The following is an 18,823-nucleotide window of genomic DNA, read 5'->3' as shown; positions in this document are numbered from 1 at the left end:
TGTAAGAGCTAAGAATAAATTGGACATCACACCCTTGAGCTGCTAAAAACACACATAGGCAGTACCTGGGAGCTTCATGTAGTGTTGCCATGGTGATTAACTGTGGCTGGAGACCTTTTACCTCCTCCAGCGGGGACACCAGAGGTGTTTCAGGCGTTTCTAGGGAGGGAACTTGCAGCAACTCATCTGAAGACAGGGACCTGGGAGATTTCAGCCAGAGTGGCTGCTGTTTGGGGCTTCGCTGTTTGGGGTGCTCTTCATCTGAGCCCTCCTCTTCCTCCTGTTTACACACATACACAAACGCACAGAGTAAAAAAAAAAAGATCTCTTATATGTCAAAGTTAACATCTGCTTAAAAAAGGCATGAAGAATTTAAAAGCTAAGGGTAGTGATACTTGTTATCATTGAACTGAATAATGTTTGTACTTCTCTGTTGAGTTTTTAGTAAGCCATTAATGGTATGGTCTGTATGTGTACAGTAAAAAAACAACAATATTAGAAACAATATCACTTTTAAAATCAGTTATTTCAAAACAGTTATGATATCATTCCTGTGTCATTGATTATTTTTCTAAATAATAATAATATTGTTGTTTTTTAAAAATAGTTTGTTGTAGCTCCTACATTTGGCCACAAGAGGGCAGTAGCAGAATTGATCCAACAGCCTCTTATCAACATTCTCTCACCTCAATGTCATTATTCAGTGTTAGATGTTTACTCACAATGGTGGTTATGACTTTTGCAGGAGCAGAGGAAAACAGCAGCTGCTTGAGAAGGCGGTATCTATCATAGAAAGGTTTCATCAGATTCCGCTCCTGCTTGGTGCTCTGAAGAAAGACAGACTTTCTATTTGTATACATCCACAGATTATAAAGTGGTTTCAGTTTATGTCAGTTTCTGTCTAAGATATTATGTGTACACAGGGAAAAGATAATTAAATTACGGTACTCAAATACAGTCATGAAGCAAATACACAAGACATAAACACATGAGGGGGTCATCTAGGCAGGTCTTACTGGTCGTCCATGCAGACTCTCAAAGTAGAGCAAACACTTCTGCAGGCTGGTCTTCTCCAAACTCATCTGGAAATGATACATCTCCTGCAGATACAAACACAATTAGATGATGATTGTCATGCATGAATGCAGGTTATTTTTTTTTACTTCATTCGCTGTTATGTTGAAAGCTTTCCTGCAGTACTGACCTTAATGCTGTCAGGCAGGCCAAGCTCTTGTCGTCTTTCCTTCATTCTGTTGGTTATGGTGTTGACTGTTTCCTCCACGTTTGGCTTGGTGTTAGTGTTGTTGTTAAGTTGCTGCAGCTCAGTGCCTGTGAGTGCTGCCTCCTTGTGGTCTATGTTGGTCCTACCCGTTTCAGCTGATGGGTTAAAGCCTCCCTGCCCTCTCAGGTCCCCTCCTTCCGATTGTCTCAGCTTTAGCTCTGGAAGAGGAAAGCCAATCACAGAATTATGGAGACATAGCAATAGGGAGTATGTGGATCAAAAATGTGAGCTCTGGTTCACCGGAGAACTTTCTGATATTGTTGCGATAATGAAGTGGTTGTAAAAACTGAGCACATTTCTTGAGTTTTCAGGTACATGTACTTGAGTATTTCAGTTTTATGTTACTAAATACTTAAACTCAATCACATTCATTTGACAGTTGTGGGTACCTCAAATTATAAGATTTTACATCAAAACTGATATGATAACTAACTCTGCAATGATCAAAATGTAATTTAAACGAGGTAACAATATTTCACAAAATAAAGATTAGATTAAAATAACACTAAATTCTTAGGGAAAAATTGTTGTTCATATTCAAATATGTCAGTTGCAGGAGAAATTTATGTGCAGAATCAGTGTTTTCCTATTTTAAGAATAAGTCAGTGAGGTGATGATACAGCTGTAAAATATCAGTCGGATATTAAATGCAAATCCTTTACTTATAACCGAGTACTTTCCTGTGTAGTGAACAACATCTCTGTAATCACTTATTAATGAGTCTGAGAGTGCGTCTACAGTTGTGTAACTGACCTTTAAGCTGCTTGCGACTCTTGATGAGCTCCTTCATCAGCCTGGCCACCTCAGGATGAGCTGTCTTGTCATTGTGGGCCGGCTGAAAAACAACAAGAAACACATCACTGACAGAACAGTGGCCAGTTTCCAAGACTCAGTGCCAGGATGTTGTTATTGTTGAAGGTCTGGATTTTTCTTTTGTTTTTAATTGTTAATAATATCTTTTGGTTCTGTAACAGCTTTGTTAAACATTGTGTAACAAAATGTAATTTTCCCCAGGAACCAGTAGAGGGAGCTATTCACTCCTGCAGGATGTTTGCTGAAGGCATACACCGCATCATTTCAGAGCACAAGATAAATAATCCACACACACACACACACACACACACACACACACACACACACACACACACACACACACACACACACACACACACACACACACACACACACACACACACACACACACACACACACACACACACACACACACACACACACACACACACACACACACACACACACACACACACACACACACACACACACACACACACACACACACACACACACACACACACACAATTGCTCTGCTGGAACTGGTTTTGATTGAGAAAAAGACTGAGGCAACATCTTCGAATCCATTCATTAGCATATGGCTGCTGTGAGCTCACCTTGTAGTGCTTCTCTTGTTCAAATTGCTCCTCAAAACGCCTGATCCTCTTCCTCAGGGTGTGAATGTGTCGGTTGAGCACTGAGATCGACATAGAACCCTCCTCCGGCTCTGTTTGGACACCCCTGCGAGCCCTTGAGACAGAAAAGAACACTTGAAATTAACAACTTGAACTCTTGAAATGATGCTTAATATTCCGTTTAGTGCAAACACAGCAGCAATCCACTCCAGTCTTCATCCTTACAGCATTTGCTCTGTAGTAATGAACCACTTCTCATTCACAGCCCAGTTAAATAACAAAATATCATTTTGAGAAACCCATCTTTGAGCCATTTTTTTAGTGAGGAAATATTTTACTTACATGCGTTTGTGCTGTGAACACGGTGGAGAAGGGGCAGTATCAGGGTCTAGGTTGTAGCGCAGACTGTGACTGAGGTTGTGGCAGCGTGGAGAGGGAACAGGGCAGTCGGTTGTTGTAAAACGGGTGAGTAGTGGGCTGGTGTTTGATCCCAGTGTGCTCGTCGATGTGCCGTTGTCTGGGATCCCCTCAGAATGAACGGCAGTGGAGAGCACAGAACCAGACTCCGATGATTGAGGTGATGGGCTTTGTGCTGTGGGCGAGAGATGAAAGACAAAATTTCAACTAAATTTTTTTTTTTTAATTCTTAATAAACTGTAAGTTTAAAAATGGAATGTTCTTCTTTACTGAGGACCGCAGAAAGATGGGGGAAAAAAGGATGAAGGAAAAAGGGTAAAGAATGGAGGAGCAAGAAATAATTGAAAATGAAGTGAAAAGGTGATCTGTAATAAACATCTTTGTTTCATGTAATTTGGTGTGTTGGTCAAAAACAGTAAATAATGGGGTGTTGGTTAGCCTCACGGTTATATCATTCACCCCATCTACAGAGACTATAGTCCTCAAAGCGGGTGGCCCAGATTTGATGCCGACCCTCAGCACTTTAACACATGTCATGCCCCACTCTCTCACCCCAATTTCCTACTTTGTCCTCCTCTATAATAAGGGCTAATCTAAAAAAAAAAGTAAATAAAAATAAACTATATAAAAACTCATCTGAAGCATCTTGCTATCAGAATATTAGCTTACATATGATTACATATATGTAGCAGTTTATCATGTAATGGGCAGCTGTACAGTGATGCATCAGCATCATACCTTGGTTTGCTGTTACAAAGAAAGACACACCCAGCTCTGGGATATGATACAGCTCAAGGCTGGTTGTCCAGATTTATTGATCATTATCTACAACCTAGGGAATAACAGCTGCTGCTAAGATGCTCTGAATGAAAACTTGTGATGAGATAGATTTTGTAATTAAAGGTACTTTAAGCAGTATGAATTATGTCTTTTGTACTGATGGGGTTCTCATGGGTTGGCTCCCTAAACAGAATATAACTGCCCTGTGAGGTGCTCTCGACAATAGACACTATCAAAAAATAGAATCAAAAGCAGATTAATTAAATGATTGGCATCTTTTATATTATTTTCCTCTTTCCCCTAAAAAATATTATTCAAAAGTTCAAAAACTACAATTATATCAAGTAAATGTCCTTGTCTTACCAGGCTGTGATGAGTCAACGGCGTGTTGTTCCCGAGGTGGAGGCGATGGTGGCTGATGGAGTAGCAGCTTGTCGGTCAAACACAGGCTCCGCTCTTCAGTAGAAAGAGGCTGGTCCTGGGCAGGTGGGTAATCCTCAGCTTGGGGGTCTGCTGGTGGTGACAGGGCTCCCAGGTCAGCCTCCAGAGCTTTTAACTTGAGGGAAGGGCTCTGGAAACATAAGCAGAACATGGCTTCAGGGACACAGACTTAAAGATGTAGACCCTGGGTTGAGGTAGAAGGCGTCTGTAGCCCTTCACATGCTGCTCGTGATCTCCTGATATCCTGTTAAACCACTTCACTATCTTTTAAAGAGAGTCCAAGGATGAGGTTTGATGGTTATCAGTCCTTCTGAGGAAGAATGAGTCCAAGCACAGGATACAGCAAAATAAGTAGGCTGCCTAAATGGATAACTGAAGTACGAAGAACACACTTATCAGAAAACAAAAGCAAATCTATGATTTTCCAAGTCTCTCGGATATACAAATATCATCAGGAGCACATGCAAGGTGCAAAAACTGACTTTCCTCTTCTGTAGCTCTCCTCCACTCTGAGTGAAAAGAAGCTCTGCAGCCCAGGAGGCAACCAGCGAGACACAATCCCCTTTGACTCGTTTCGTTAGTGAGTCAGTATCCAAACATGCATCAGCATCCAGCGTGGGATCCCTGATGAGCAACATGCTTTAATCCCATTAGTAGCATTACTGTGATTCTCACATCACCTAGTCCGTGTGTTTATTGGTGTGGGAGTGCATGATACTACAGCTTGCCACAGAATCCTCAAATCCACATTTTTTTCCCTCTGACCGGCATTCCTCGCTTTTCTTCGGCTAAACTGCCTCCGCATGGATTATTCAGCGTGCATCGAAGAAGGGGTGGGCGACGGGAATGCCGCTCATGTTGACGTGTGTCTTTGTGTGTGAGTGTGAGTGCATGCATGGGATAAAGGGATTCTGACTGTATGTGATGAGGCGTTTCCACAGAAACGTTATCAGACCAAGCTAAGGAGCGAATTTGATGGAACTGCAAGGATCAAAGAGTCATGTAGCTGGTTGCCTTAGTATGAGTGGGTTTCTGTGTAGATGTGAATGCAGCGTGATTAAATAGGATTTGTGATTGAATATTATATTATTATAATTTTTTTTATCAAAAGCAGCGTCTGATAAGGACTCTTCTCCTCCTTTCTCACCCTCCTTGGCAGCCCATTCATAAAAAAAAGCACTGCTGTGTGCGTCACACAGAGGAGGAGGAGGAGGAGGAGGAGGAGGAGGGAAGGGAAGACATGTGGATGTTATAACTGAAGCAAAAAAAAACCCACAGGCAAGCCAGCTCACACCTACAACTACACACACAGGTGTGCTTTCAAACACACATACACCAACACACACTATCGCTGGAGGTATCTGTGCTCCTGTTGTCATAGATACCCTCCTCCTAAAGAAAGTGTTAATTTGTGTGTCTAAATAGGCTCTGGGGAAGGTGAACTTACGTCACGACTGGTGTTCATGCCTCTGCAATCAATGTGTCTGTCAGGCGAACCGCTGCATCCTCCTCTTTCTCCTCCTCCGCTTCTGCCCTGAAGAGACAGACAGCACATGCACTGATGAGGTGTCATTCCTTAAACCCACTTACTGACATGAGATCACAAGCACTCGCCAACTGATACAAAAGGATGTAGGTATGTAACAATGACACTCAAAGTTAAAGTGGGATAATGAATTCATTTTATCATACCAACATACCCAGTTAGTCTTCCATCAACAGATACAATGAGTCAATTAACAATACAAGACCAAACTAGTACAACTTGTTCACAAAATAAATAGTTGAGTATATTCACATGGAAGCCATTCTTCCCTGAGGCAGTGTTCAGGAAGCTCATATGTTGTTGTAATGTTTTACTGCTGTGTTACAGGTTGTTAGATTAAGGGACTTCGGACCGTCTTTATCAATGTACAGTTCCAAGCTTGATCAGCAACTGAAAAAACAATAAACAATGAAAATCTTGAGGGATACGTGTTCATATTTCAGGGGACAACAACATATTTAATAACCCAGTAGCTACAGTGAGACAATAGCTAACATTAGCCTACAGGATAAATAAAAAGCAGTGTTAGATACCCTACATTTTTACATCTTACAACCTGGGACACAGAAGAATGACTTTTCTACATCATTTTAGCTTCCCACTTTGAGTGTGACATCAAAGGAAAATGGCTCCCTTGTGAATAATGTGTAAGGCTGGCACAATGCCATATTTTAAACTTCAATGCAATACTAATAAAAAATTCAAACAATATCGATACAATAGCAACAACACTAGAAGCCCTAGGCACCAAATATTGGTTAATTTCTTGTTTTTAATTCAAGTACACTGTCTACATTGCACACATACATCTTGGCACGACAACATGGCATCTTCAGTTGTCCCAAATATATATGGAAACAACCCATTTTAAAGTATTCCATTTCAAATATCACTCATGATCTAGTTTAACCTGTGAACTGTGCAAGCTTTGTTATTGTTGTTGTTTGACTTTGGTACTTTTATACTATTAAAATGACAAAGATTGTATAGTTTCAAAACACATGGTGTCACAAAGTATTGCAAATTTTGACAACCTTAATTTGGTGATTGGTGAAGGTTCGGGAACAACAGTCAAATTCCCCTTTTCTTCTGCTTGTGCTAAAAAATAAACTAATTTCAAATGTGATGCTTATGTAAGATTGTAAGTCAGCTGACTAAAATGTGAGGCTATTTCACTGTTGGTCACATTGTGCGTTACATTTTGCTAGCTTGCAAGCCTAAGGCTACAACTCTTAGCCCAGTTGTGACAAAGTGATCCTCACAAGCTGAAAATAAAACAGGAGCCAGTAGACATTATTTGGAGGTCGCAGCCATGTGGTGCCGAAAAAGTGTTATTACCTTGGATTCAGAAACAGTGGATTTCTCTTCTGCTCTGTTCTCCCCACAGCACAACATGCTGTAAAACAATATTCTGTTAACGACAGGCAAATGCAAAAATTAATCACATGAAGTAGAAGAAAAAAAGTACATGATCTAACAACACTGTTTCTCAGTCTGGTTCCCAGTCCATGTGACTTTAGTGCACGTTGCCTGCTGTTTGTAGATCTAAGGCCAGACGATCATCTTGCACTGCTTTTAAGGTTATGGCTTATTCCTGTGTGACATTAATGAGGCATAACTGAGATGACCTATCCTGTGGCTCTGTGGAGGCAGCGCAGACAAAAAGTCAGCATGCCACCATGCTACTTTGGCCTAATGTGGCTAGTGAGCCCCTGTGGCAAGGCAGTGCTATTTGAACTGGAATCATATCAAAAACATGACTGTGAGCAGCACTCTGCTCTGATAACCTACTTCTCAACTGACTGCAGGGCTGAGAGATGAGCTGAACTGAGAGGAACCAAGCAGGAGTGGGAGGGAGAACAAAAATAACTGTAGCATTCAAATGAGTCACTTAATACTCCATTTGGTATACTTTAAGTGCTTCAAAATGACTAACACATTGTTTTTTTGATTGTTTTTCTCTCGGACTTGAGGCTATGTTTGAATCTAAAGTGAGAGAAAATAACCAAAAATGTTTAATTTCAAACAGCCGATTTGTGAAAGCTGTTGTCTGTGCAGACCAATGAACATGTGTGTTCTGCTACAAACAGTGCAGTTTATGAAAAGGAAAGGAACAGACAACTACAACAAAATGTCATCTTGTGGAGTCTTCAGGCAGAAATCTTCCTCTCACCTCTCTGTGTGCTCCCTCTGAGCTTGGTTTTTGCATTGTGATTCATTCGCTAGGATGCAGCAGTCTGGGGACGTTGATGTCTGCCCTGCATCTGTTGAGGCCTGAAAAACAATTCAATCCCATCATGAATTCCTGGATAAGTTTTCATCTTTATACATTTAGGACGTAATTGTAATTTAGATGCATTTTGCAGCACATGCAAAAGGCAAGTGTTTGATGTACTGTGTTAGAGATGTGCAGTGCTAACAGTTGGATATGTAGTCAAATGAACAAAAACAAAGAAACAAAAACAAAACCCTGTTATAAAGAGAGGAAATCCCCAATGCACACTGTTAAACAGATATTCATGATCTTTGAGGCGGGTGTCCTTACATCCTCCAACTCATCTATTTCTTCTTTCTTTTCCTCCTTTGGTTTGGACGAGATTTGTGGCATCTTGCACTGTGAGAAGGATCTGTTGATTAAAAAAAAAAACAGACGAATGTAGAGATGGTACATACCCATAGATGTTGTATTAAGGAAAAACATTTATGGTACAGTGTTGAAAAAAGCAGTGATGGAGAAGAAAGAGGACCAAAGGTCTTCTCAAAATCATATGAAGCGGTATGACACTGCTGTCACCTTCAGACCCTTTAAGTTGAATCATTGTCTATTTGTGATAAAAAAAAAAGTAAAAGAAAAACAGAAGAAATGCTCACCCTTGTGTGGTACGATTCATCTCCTGTAGCTCTCCCTGAATGTTTTGGGATGGTGTACTCTGCTGCATGTGTTGCCCTGGCCCGCTGAGGACACAGCCTGTAACCTTACTTTCTCCACTCTCCACCGCAGCCTCCTGGTCTGGAATCAGCTTCTGAATGTCAGCGCTGACGTCAGAGCTGGTTTCACAAGCATCTGCCAGTGTGTCAGGACTACAAGAAGACACAGAGAGGGTGAGACAGAGAGAGAGCTGCACACTCAGGAGAAGAAGAGGAGGACAGGAAATACTACTTTATAATAAGGCATCCTTTAAAAAGTGTTAGTAAGTTGTTTGGCTATGTTATGGTAGCCATACTTGTTTATGGTTTATGGATCATTAAAAGGGATGAACAAGAAGTGTAATGCTGCAGCTTAAAAAATGTTTTCCAAGTTTATAGAAATGAACTGCTGTCACTGCTAGTAGGTGTCACATGAGTTGACTAACAGCACGCTAATGAAATTACTTTTATACATTTTCATGGTAAATTATTACAGATTATGGATACATTACACTGTTAAAAGACGGCAGGATGAGTTCACATGTTAAGAACACATGTTCGCTCACATGTTCACAAGAACAGCAAAGAGATAAGATGTACCATTTTGTCCACCAAAATCAACACAAAACCAATATTTCCTCACATGAGCTTTAAGGTTCTAGATCTTAAACTTCATTCTTAATGGGGGAAACGAAATCGGTCCAGATGATCTGATATCCAAAAGGTAAGTGGCTTCACATTTTCATGTGAAGATGTTCAAGAAGAACAAAAGGACAAGCTACATAACATCTAGTGTTTCAAAGTAAAGTTGCACTACAGGCGATTTAAAAAAAACAATGCAAAAATATTTCTCAGAACCTGGTACTCAAATTTTGTAATCCCTCTTTTTTCATTTTTTTTAACCTTTGAAGCTTTATCAGTGAAAAATACAAATGACAGCACTATTCATTTGTATGTAGAAATGTAAACGAATAGCTGTTGAGAAGATGGAGACTGGCTATCAAAGACAAAAAGAGTTAGAGAGCAAAGAAGAGGGGGGCATCAAGCGTAAGAATATATAAAAAATATACCTATAGACCAAAGTCTTCCAACAGGATAAGAGGAACATTAAACAGACATTACTGAAAAAAGTCTAGAATAAATCCATTTATGTTAGTCGGAAACAAGTATATGTAGATTTATTTTTAAAAGTGTGTAGGTAAGTGTATCACAAAGCCAATATGTTTTAAGTCTGAAATGTCCAACGATTCATCCCTCAGGAAACTTCACACCAGCTACTTTTCATATCAATAAATTCAGCAGCTCATGAATCAGTGACTTATAATCTATGCTTCACATGAAACTCTGAGCTGCTCCCAGTAGAAACAAACACAACAGATCTGCTGTGGCATGAACCCCAAAAAAAAGGCCACCAGTCACGTTGATGCTTAAAGCGGTGAATGACTCCAGAGCTGTAACCGAGCTACAGCAGCTGGGACAGTACAGTCAAAACACTAATGATAGCTGCTTAGGCTACTTGTCAAAGAATGAGCCAAGAAAACAACGTAATGAACAGCAACAGCTTTATAAACATGAATAACCTTTTCAGCTTCAAGTTTCTATGTCTCAAACATCCATTTATCTTAACTGAGTGAGTACACATTTAGCAAGACAAAAAAAAAAAAATATTACATGAATAACTTGGAGAGATAGACAAAACTGGCCCTGCTCCTTAAACCACAGATATGTATGTCTGAGACTACAGCATGCTAAGAAAATTTTGGAATAATTGTTTGCATTATTCTCCTCTGGATCTGAATTGTTTGCGCATTATCTCACTCACTTGTTAAGGACTGTGGATCCATGGTTGTTGCCACTGACGCTGAAGCAGATGAAGCAAGAAAACATCCTTTGCAAGAACGTCTTTAACCTCACAACAGCCTAGCATAACATGTGGTAGAGACCAGCCAAAGACAGAGAGGAAAGACAGCGCAGATGTTGAGTACTTGATGGTAAACAACACGAGTGACTCCCGGAGGCAGAGAGCTGACCCACCCCCTTCAATTACTGGTACACACATACACAGACACACATAGACACACACTTACAGAAGAGCACAAACGCAGATTTTAACTCACTGACAGCAGCACTTGGGTCTTTTTTTTTTTGCTCAACAATGTCAGTTCTGGTTCTGTTATAAAGGGGGAAGTAGGTCATAGAGGCTGAGACATGAAGGCACACACAAAGTGACAAACAAGGGTGCACACAGCTGCACACCACTGCATTCAAGTACAATCAACTGCATAGAAGTTAAATACATACTTTAAAAATGGTGTCCATATTAAGAATATTACTCATTTGTTTACAAACCTTATTATGAACACCTGAGCTAAAAAAAAATAGCTAATTATTATTATTATGCATTTCCTCTATTTATTATTATTATTGAAGTAAATAACTAACTCAACAGTGTTTGTATTTTCTCTATGAGTTTATATATATGTGATAAGCTTGTGGAATAGATAAGAGAATGAAAACAGACACTAATATTTATTTCAAACCCATTATAAGTCTAATTTAATTAGAATCAAGATGGTCTGTGACGTTAGTAGAAAGCATAAAGGTCCAGGCAGGGCCAGACAGAACGGCATTCATTTACCAGACATGACAGCAAGACAAGCACAGCCTCGGGGCGCTGGTAGCTTAGCGGTAAGTCCTCGTGCACTAACTCACTGAAGCAGGTGGCCCAGGTTCAAATCCGAACTGTGGCTCCTTTCCCTCATGTCATTCCCCACTGTCTCTCTTCCATGTTTCTGACTCGATAGAGTCACTGTACTATCTCCAAATTAAGGCATAAAAAGCCCAGCAATAAACCTTTAAAATAAACAATAACAAACAGACAACACAGCCTCCAAGTTATTAATATGAGCCTGACATGCAGAATCACACCCCCCCCCCCCAAAAAAAAATTAATAAACCAATTCTATGACTGTTTCCCCAATCATTTAGCACAAGCTCCATGAGAAATGTGGTTTCTAAAGTAGAGAGGAAAGCTAAGTTCTAGTCACCTTGTTTAGATTTATTTATTTTTATTCAGCCGAAAATGTGCTATTAAGAAGGTGCTAGATGAAAAATTATAAATAATTGTTTGTCTTATAAGTGCTTAAATGACAAACATTTAGTGAGGCAATAAGGTGAACACACACATCTGGTATTGAATAAAGCTCCATTCTCTCCAGCAGGTGTGTCAGATTTTATATCTTTATCGACATGTGTTGTTAAAAATGTTCTCATAGAAAAACTTTTTTAAAGAACATATTATGCAAAAGAAAATCCTTAGTGTGATTCAGGAGAGCATTCTCCAACTAAATTATACTCTCTGTTGCAGATCCTCCATCTATTCAGAGAATACACTGGTTAGCATTTTGAAGTTGAACTGTATATATTGTTAACATAACCAGCTGTCTGAGTGCCTTATATGGTCATGTTGATGCCACATCAACATAGAAAAGGTCTTGTTTCCATGGAAGAGGAAACATAAGACCCTTAATTGATAATCTGTAAATTTCCCTCTATCTTTATTTGTCTCAAAAATCGATTATCAGTTGGAGTATTTAATTTGTTTGGAATCTTATCTTTTTCCTATATGTGAAGGAGGGTCTAATACCTGTATATGAACACTACATATTTTACAGATTACTTTTTTTCCTATCTACAAATAAAACTGGTCTATGTGTCTGGTTTTATGAACTGTTTTGAGGAAAACTGATTGAAGAAATATCTTCAAGGCGTTTGGCAGGTTGGAAGCTCAATTTATGTAAGAAAAACATCAACTGAATATCAGCTTGGAAAACACACGCACACACGCACACTCACACAAACACACTGCACATGTCATGCCACCTGTTGGACCTATAATACTCTTCTGGTGGCTTGTCATAAACTGGCACGTGTGAGTTATTAATTACAGTCCAACGGACCACACATCGGGACCTCCTCATGTGATTTTGCGGTTGCTTGTTCCATTACCTATACATTTGATTTCAATAACATGCTCATTAACTTTAATTCCACTGAGGAAAGATTGTTCAATCCCAAAGTAAACAGGAGAACAGTGCATGTTTGCTAAGAATAACAACATGATAGTGTTTTTAGATCCATTGGCCTGAAGTAGAACTCCATCAACAGTACAGACACAAATGAAGATCACAGTTATGCTTTAACTATAATTACACACAGAGGTAACAGCTCCACAAATAATCAGGGAGTGCACATGTATGCCATGTCGCATGCTGATAAGGGGCGGTCCCAAATAGAAAATACATTGATGTCATTGAATGTCTGCAGTGGTACTTTGCAGTAACCCACATTCACACTTTTCCCCACAAGCAGATGGCTGTCAGTATGTACATTCTGTCTGGGGAACTCATTTACCACTGATCCATTTATCTATTCCTTCAAGCTGCAAAAAAAAAAGCTATTTTTATGTTTTATTCGACTGAGGTGCCAGTCAGCAGTCAAGCTTGACAAAGAACTCAAAAACTGTAACATTGTTTTGGGATTCAATTTTTACTTCCCCCATAGGACGCAAAATGAAAGAAATGTTTAACACCAATACAAAGCCTAGAGAATAAGTGGGACTGTCTGGTAATCATAAATCGAAGTGACACAGTCTGCCATCTTTATGACTCTCATGAACAAAAGACCTGAAGAGGTTGGCCTTAATTTCCTGTGAATGACGTATCAGCCTTATCAACTACACAACAATTAACCTGACAACTAACTAAATGATGCTGAGTACAGAGAAAAAAGGCAGGTCCTAATTATTCCCCCAGGATAATATACACTGTAGACAAGAAGTGACTAATCGAATATTTAAATCACATGATAGTTTACAGATGTTTATCTCATATCATGTTTCTTAATTCTTCTGCCTGCTCTTACTTGTCTTCTATTTCTACTTTCTTGCTTTTGCATTCATGATCATGTTTTTTTTTTTTACTCTGTAGCACCTTGAGATTTGTTTGAAATGAAAAGTGCATTACATATAAAAATTAATTATTATTATTATTTATATTATTATTATCTCTGAACTGAGATCAAGTTTAAAATCTGTTGTAATAAGATATTAATGCTATCTATTTGATGCAGTAACAAAGTTACTCATCCTAGCAGGATGACCGTACCTCTTCAGTGGAGGTTGAATTCCGGTTTCGTTAAAAGTGTTGGCTGCTGAGACTGAAGCGGTTTCTTCTTCCAACCTCCCCAGACTACTCGTTTCTGAGTGGCAGCTGCTGGGTCGGACCTGCCGAGGACAATGAGACTGAATACAAACACACTACTATTGAGAAATAACAAAAGCTCAAAACATAGTTTTATTATTTGCTATTCATTTTACCAGGTTGTTCAGTGTTCACTATATCTTAGTATTACCAGCTATCACAAGGTCCCAAGCTGTTTTTTTAATGAAGTCTCAAAGTTCAACAATTTGTATAACTTTACAAAACTTAACTAAAAAGATTAGTAAGTGTAGTGATAGCAGCACTTACAGCATGTAGTATTCTGTGTAGCACTGAACATGAAATTCAGTGCAGTCGATAAATTTTTGTTCATTTTAAAAGATAGTATAACACCAAGGATCACCTCAAAGTGCGAAAGGGCAGAGAGACTAGGAGGAGGAGGTGACGAGGAGGTGATGGAGGAGGCTACTATGTCCTGGCCTGGGACTGGAAGGAGAATCTCCTGATGCCTCAGAAGATGAAGCAATAGAGCATTACAGACATTCTGCTCCTCCAGCATCCTGGGCCCTGCAGGAACACTGCACAGAGAAGAGACAAGGTGACAACACAACAACTGTGTACTCACAAAGAGTTGTAACAAAGAAAAAAGAAAAGGGTGCCATCTAGTGGACCGTTATTTGTAGTACTGATCTGGGATGAAGCTGGCAGACTACTTAAGAGTGAATCTCTTAAAGATACATTCCTACTGACCAAAATAAACAGCACCAGAATGAAAGCTTCCAAGGCTAACTTTCATTTTTTCTTTTAGCAGACACATGTTTACAACCTGTTCAGCACGGCTGTAACGACAGCACTGACCAAAGTAGTCTTCACGTGTTGACCTGGGTTGAGCTATGGTTGTTAAAATGCCATGCTGTTGTTGACACCATTCATTCTGTTTATTTTTATAAATAAAGTTAAATATAGCAAACACCCAGAGAACAGCATGTAAAAATGTTGAGTATAAATAGATGCACGTTTACATGGTCAGCTGGAGTGACAGGAGAGGTGGAGAGGAGCAGGCTGTCGTATTACATAACAGACACATACGAGAGCAACAGGCTGTTTAGATGAGGCTCAGGTGACAAACATGGATGAGGAGGGAGCTTCCAAAGAAGCTGCCACACATGCTGCATGGCACGACCACGTGCTAGATGTCTGTCAATACCAAATCATCCATTATTAAAATGACAGCAATATGACATGCATCTTGTTTATCTTTATATTCAGGCCCTTGTAATAAGGATTAGTTTATAGAAAATACGTTTTTACAAGGTCAATGATTTGTTTAAAGATAATAAAACAGTTAAACAGAGATCCCGGTTTAAATAATACCAGGGCACCTCAACACCCCAGCAGTCACTACCAAAAAAAACAAATGCTAAAAGGGTTAATTAGTGCATTTTAAGGACTTATTAACCTCAGTGCATCAATGTTAGCACTCTTAACATAAAGTAATAACAAATCTTGAAAACAAATAAATCAATAAAACTCTGTTGTTAAAATGTACTTTTAGCTTAAAAGCAAATATTTGGTTAAATAGGAGCTTAGAGTAGTTGAACATTTTTTACAGAAAGGTTCTGTCATTATCTAATCTTTTTACTCAGACCATTATTTCATCCCTTATTCTCTGCTGTTATTCCAACTCCAACTGTCTGCAACTCTTCCGCAATTTAACCCAACACACAACTTTTTCCAGATCTTTTTGACTAACTTCACTTCCCGTTCTCAGACTTGTCTTCCCTTAGCTATAACCATCAGACAATTTCCGACATATTTTAGGCGTGAATAACACCACATTCCACTGACACGTCACTCACTTTTGGAGAAAACTGGGACGACAAAGATGACTGCGCTTTAAGGGATGGGACAACAGTTAAAAGTGTGTTGACCAAATATAATAAGCCCGTTCCAACCTGGGAGAGGCTAAACAACACTCAAATAATTGTAGGTGTGTCTCCCCAGGGATAGTGGTTGTTTACAGTGATGGCTGAGTTCTGTAAACAGGAAGGGAGAGGCAATTGACAGAATCCTGATGACTTCCATTCTGCCTTGTATCTATTGTCTGTCAATGATCAAAACGTAGGGCTGGGCGATATGGCCTAAAAATAAAATCTCAGAATTCTCAATTAACAAATAAATAAATGTGTTAATATTTTATCTATACTATTGATACAATAAATCTGATATCTCTTTGACGATTAATAAAGTCGTCTGATTTTCTCTTTTGAGGTTAAAATGCAAGCTGTAAACTTGTCTGTAAAAATACAAAGCAAAATACTTGTGGCTTGGAGGCACATACAGTACATGGGGCTCCTCAGTCACTCTGGGGAAGTAAACAAGGGGGATGATTTGAACTACAGGAGCCCAAGGTATATTAAAGAAAAAATCTAAAATTTCTTTTTTTTGATATTAACTTTCCACAAACCCCATTTATTGATGAAATGGATTGCCTTAGTAACTAACTTGACTCCAACCCAGCTTAATAATGCAGCTTTGGAAAAATGGAGGACCGAAAACCACTGTTGCTAGTGAACTGCATTTTAAATCAGCATACTGCATTAATGGCACAGTGCTTGAGGGGAGAACATAGCTTTTCATTTAAAGTTAGTGTGAAGGAAACATTCCCACTCTGGTTTGTTTGCCTGTGCTAAAATCATTCTTTACTTCCAAACTAGCTGTGAAAACCAACACTTTTCATGTATTCACAGCAGAACAATCTCTGTGTCTTCAATTACATGAAATGTTCTACTCTTAAAGAACCTCTCTTATCAGTACGGGTCTGGAAAGGATGGGTTATTGGAATTGATAAGAAAAGTATCTTACTGGAATATACTAGGTCCAAAAATGGTTGCCAGATTTTCCACAGGCATGTGATTTGACTTGCTGTGAGCGGCCACTCTGGACAAGAAGTGGATGAGGTAAGATAAAACAATGAGGTGGTAATCTGGGAGGTGGTACAGACTTTCTCTCAGGAACTGGTTCATATCTTCTGCATCTGCATAACCTAAACATAAGCAAAAACATCAAAACTTGACTTTAAAACATCAGCTTCAATCATTAGTCATAAAGTACAACAAACGTAAAAAAAAAGGCGTCCTGCACTTTTAGCTATGAACCTTAAATTACTTCACATTCATTGATAAGAAATTCCTGAGGACACGCACTTGCAGTGTCACTGGAAAGCAATATTGCATACAGAGTACTTCTGCTGAATTTAAATCTCTTGTGTAGGCACACTCAGCAAGCCTGCCAACATCAAGCCAGACCATTTCCAGAATCTGTCATTCTCTTGTTTCCAAACTTCAATGCTTTTACTGTAGCTCTCAAATAGGGTACAGAGGTATCTTGACATTAACTGAGCTCAGTAGTGCCTTGAAAAAGCTCAAATCTCAAGAACACAAGTAACAGGATTAATTTCATTCGGCACACGATTATAACGTGGCAAAGCAGATTCAATTTGATTTTAACATTGCCAGTCTAAAATAAATTCCTATTACCTGTGAGTGTCTGAACCAGTTGTTTGCACTTTGGTTCTGGAACTATTGGGGTCGGCAGCTCCCTAAAGAAGAGCTTCAGGAGTGAGGCCACAGTGGGGACATCTTGCTCCTGCTCCAGGTCCACCCTCTCTCCCCGGTCCCACAGCTGCCTTATCTGCCTGGTACGCACCGCTGAGCCACATAGACGGAACAGACCTCTATGGTGCATGCCTGTGTTCAGGAAACAAGTTAATAAAGTCACTATACACATGCAAATCAGGTTTGAGTTTTTTACAATCCTTGAGAAAGAGAGAGAGAGAAAGAATAAGGAAAATAGTGAGACCTAAGAAATGAAACATACGATAATAGAAAGAGAAGCCACAAAAAGCAAGGATATGCCTTACTCACCATTCTTATCCAGGAACTCGACCATGTCTCTTAACACAAAAGGTATTCCGGAGACCATCTGCCCTTCCTGACTTAGTGTTTCCAAGGCAACACCAAACACACACCTGGCCGCGAGTTCAGCAGGAACAGCCGGCTCCGGGCCGACCTTAGCACTGGGCCTCAGGATTCTCACTGAAGATGGGTCACTCTGCACAGAAAGAGGAGATGCAGCTGATTTGAACACAGAGATCGAATTGTTCAAATGTTAATTTACAAGTCGAATGCATGGGGGGGGGGGCCGGGGAGTTGAGTGGGTTTGCCATCTCAAATACTCCTCCAGTGTAGCATGCATGTATGTAGACTGGCCTACTTCATTATTATTATTATTATTATTATTATTATTATTATATTGTTCAGGGATCCTTAATCTGAAACCTGACGGTGCATATCACTATGTGAACACAAACCTGCTATGTAATTACATTGCACACTCAGCCAGGACGTCGTGCTCTTATTATCTCTAATTATTGATAAAACATCACCCCCAGTGATTATTATAGTCTACAGTTAATGCAACGACATGCATTTCTGTTTTCGATACTCAAACTGTTGTGGTCGTCCCTCTAAACTAATATGAACAGGTGAATCTGCACTAGCACATACGGCTGCAGCCAACGCAGAGTTGGTAGGACTACAACACCAATGAAAAAGGGTTACCCACAGCTTAACTTACACAGAGCGAGGCACTTGCTCCCATGTTTCAGCTCAGAGGACCGAGGAGGCTCTCTCCATTTTTAACTTTTAAGCGTATTTTTCTCTCTTCCCCATGATGATGAGCCTCTCTCAGAAACTATCGGAAAGTCCGACACACGACCTGGAAAAAAAACCACCATTTCAAT

The 18,823-nt window shown here is 39.6% G+C and overlaps 1 protein-coding gene across 2 annotated transcripts in view; it reads right to left on the bottom strand.

The window, feature by feature from the left end:
• The window catches only part of LOC132975458 (protein FAM13A-like), a 20,169-nt gene extending 1,346 nt beyond the window's left edge, over positions 1-18,823 (bottom strand). The window contains exons 1-19 of one of the 2 annotated variants that reach the window (XM_061040005.1): positions 18,658-18,823; positions 17,946-18,132; positions 17,559-17,768; positions 16,885-17,065; positions 14,423-14,597; positions 13,966-14,084; positions 8,765-8,974; positions 8,439-8,520; positions 8,067-8,167; positions 7,232-7,304; positions 5,795-5,881; positions 4,270-4,477; positions 3,052-3,301; positions 2,692-2,824; positions 2,036-2,117; positions 1,205-1,440; positions 1,017-1,100; positions 723-827; positions 66-280 (exon numbers count right to left, since the gene is read on the bottom strand). In XM_061040005.1, coding sequence (XP_060895988.1) covers positions 66-280; positions 723-827; positions 1,017-1,100; positions 1,205-1,440; positions 2,036-2,117; positions 2,692-2,824; positions 3,052-3,301; positions 4,270-4,477; positions 5,795-5,881; positions 7,232-7,304; positions 8,067-8,167; positions 8,439-8,520; positions 8,765-8,974; positions 13,966-14,084; positions 14,423-14,597; positions 16,885-17,065; positions 17,559-17,768; positions 17,946-18,132; positions 18,658-18,681 — 2,762 coding nt within the window. In that variant the 5' untranslated portion in view covers positions 18,682-18,823. The remainder of the gene's footprint in view (positions 1-65; positions 281-722; positions 828-1,016; positions 1,101-1,204; positions 1,441-2,035; positions 2,118-2,691; positions 2,825-3,051; positions 3,302-4,269; positions 4,478-5,794; positions 5,882-7,231; positions 7,305-8,066; positions 8,168-8,438; positions 8,521-8,764; positions 8,975-13,965; positions 14,085-14,422; positions 14,598-16,884; positions 17,066-17,558; positions 17,769-17,945; positions 18,133-18,657) is intronic. The other variant, XM_061040006.1, reaches the window with a different exon arrangement.

This window comes from Labrus mixtus, chromosome 6 (genome assembly GCF_963584025.1).
Source record: "Labrus mixtus chromosome 6, fLabMix1.1, whole genome shotgun sequence".
NCBI classification, from domain to species: domain Eukaryota; kingdom Metazoa; phylum Chordata; class Actinopteri; order Labriformes; family Labridae; genus Labrus; species Labrus mixtus.
The sequence above is the reverse complement of the archived record's forward strand: the minus strand, read 5'-3'. Positions and strand labels throughout refer to the sequence as shown.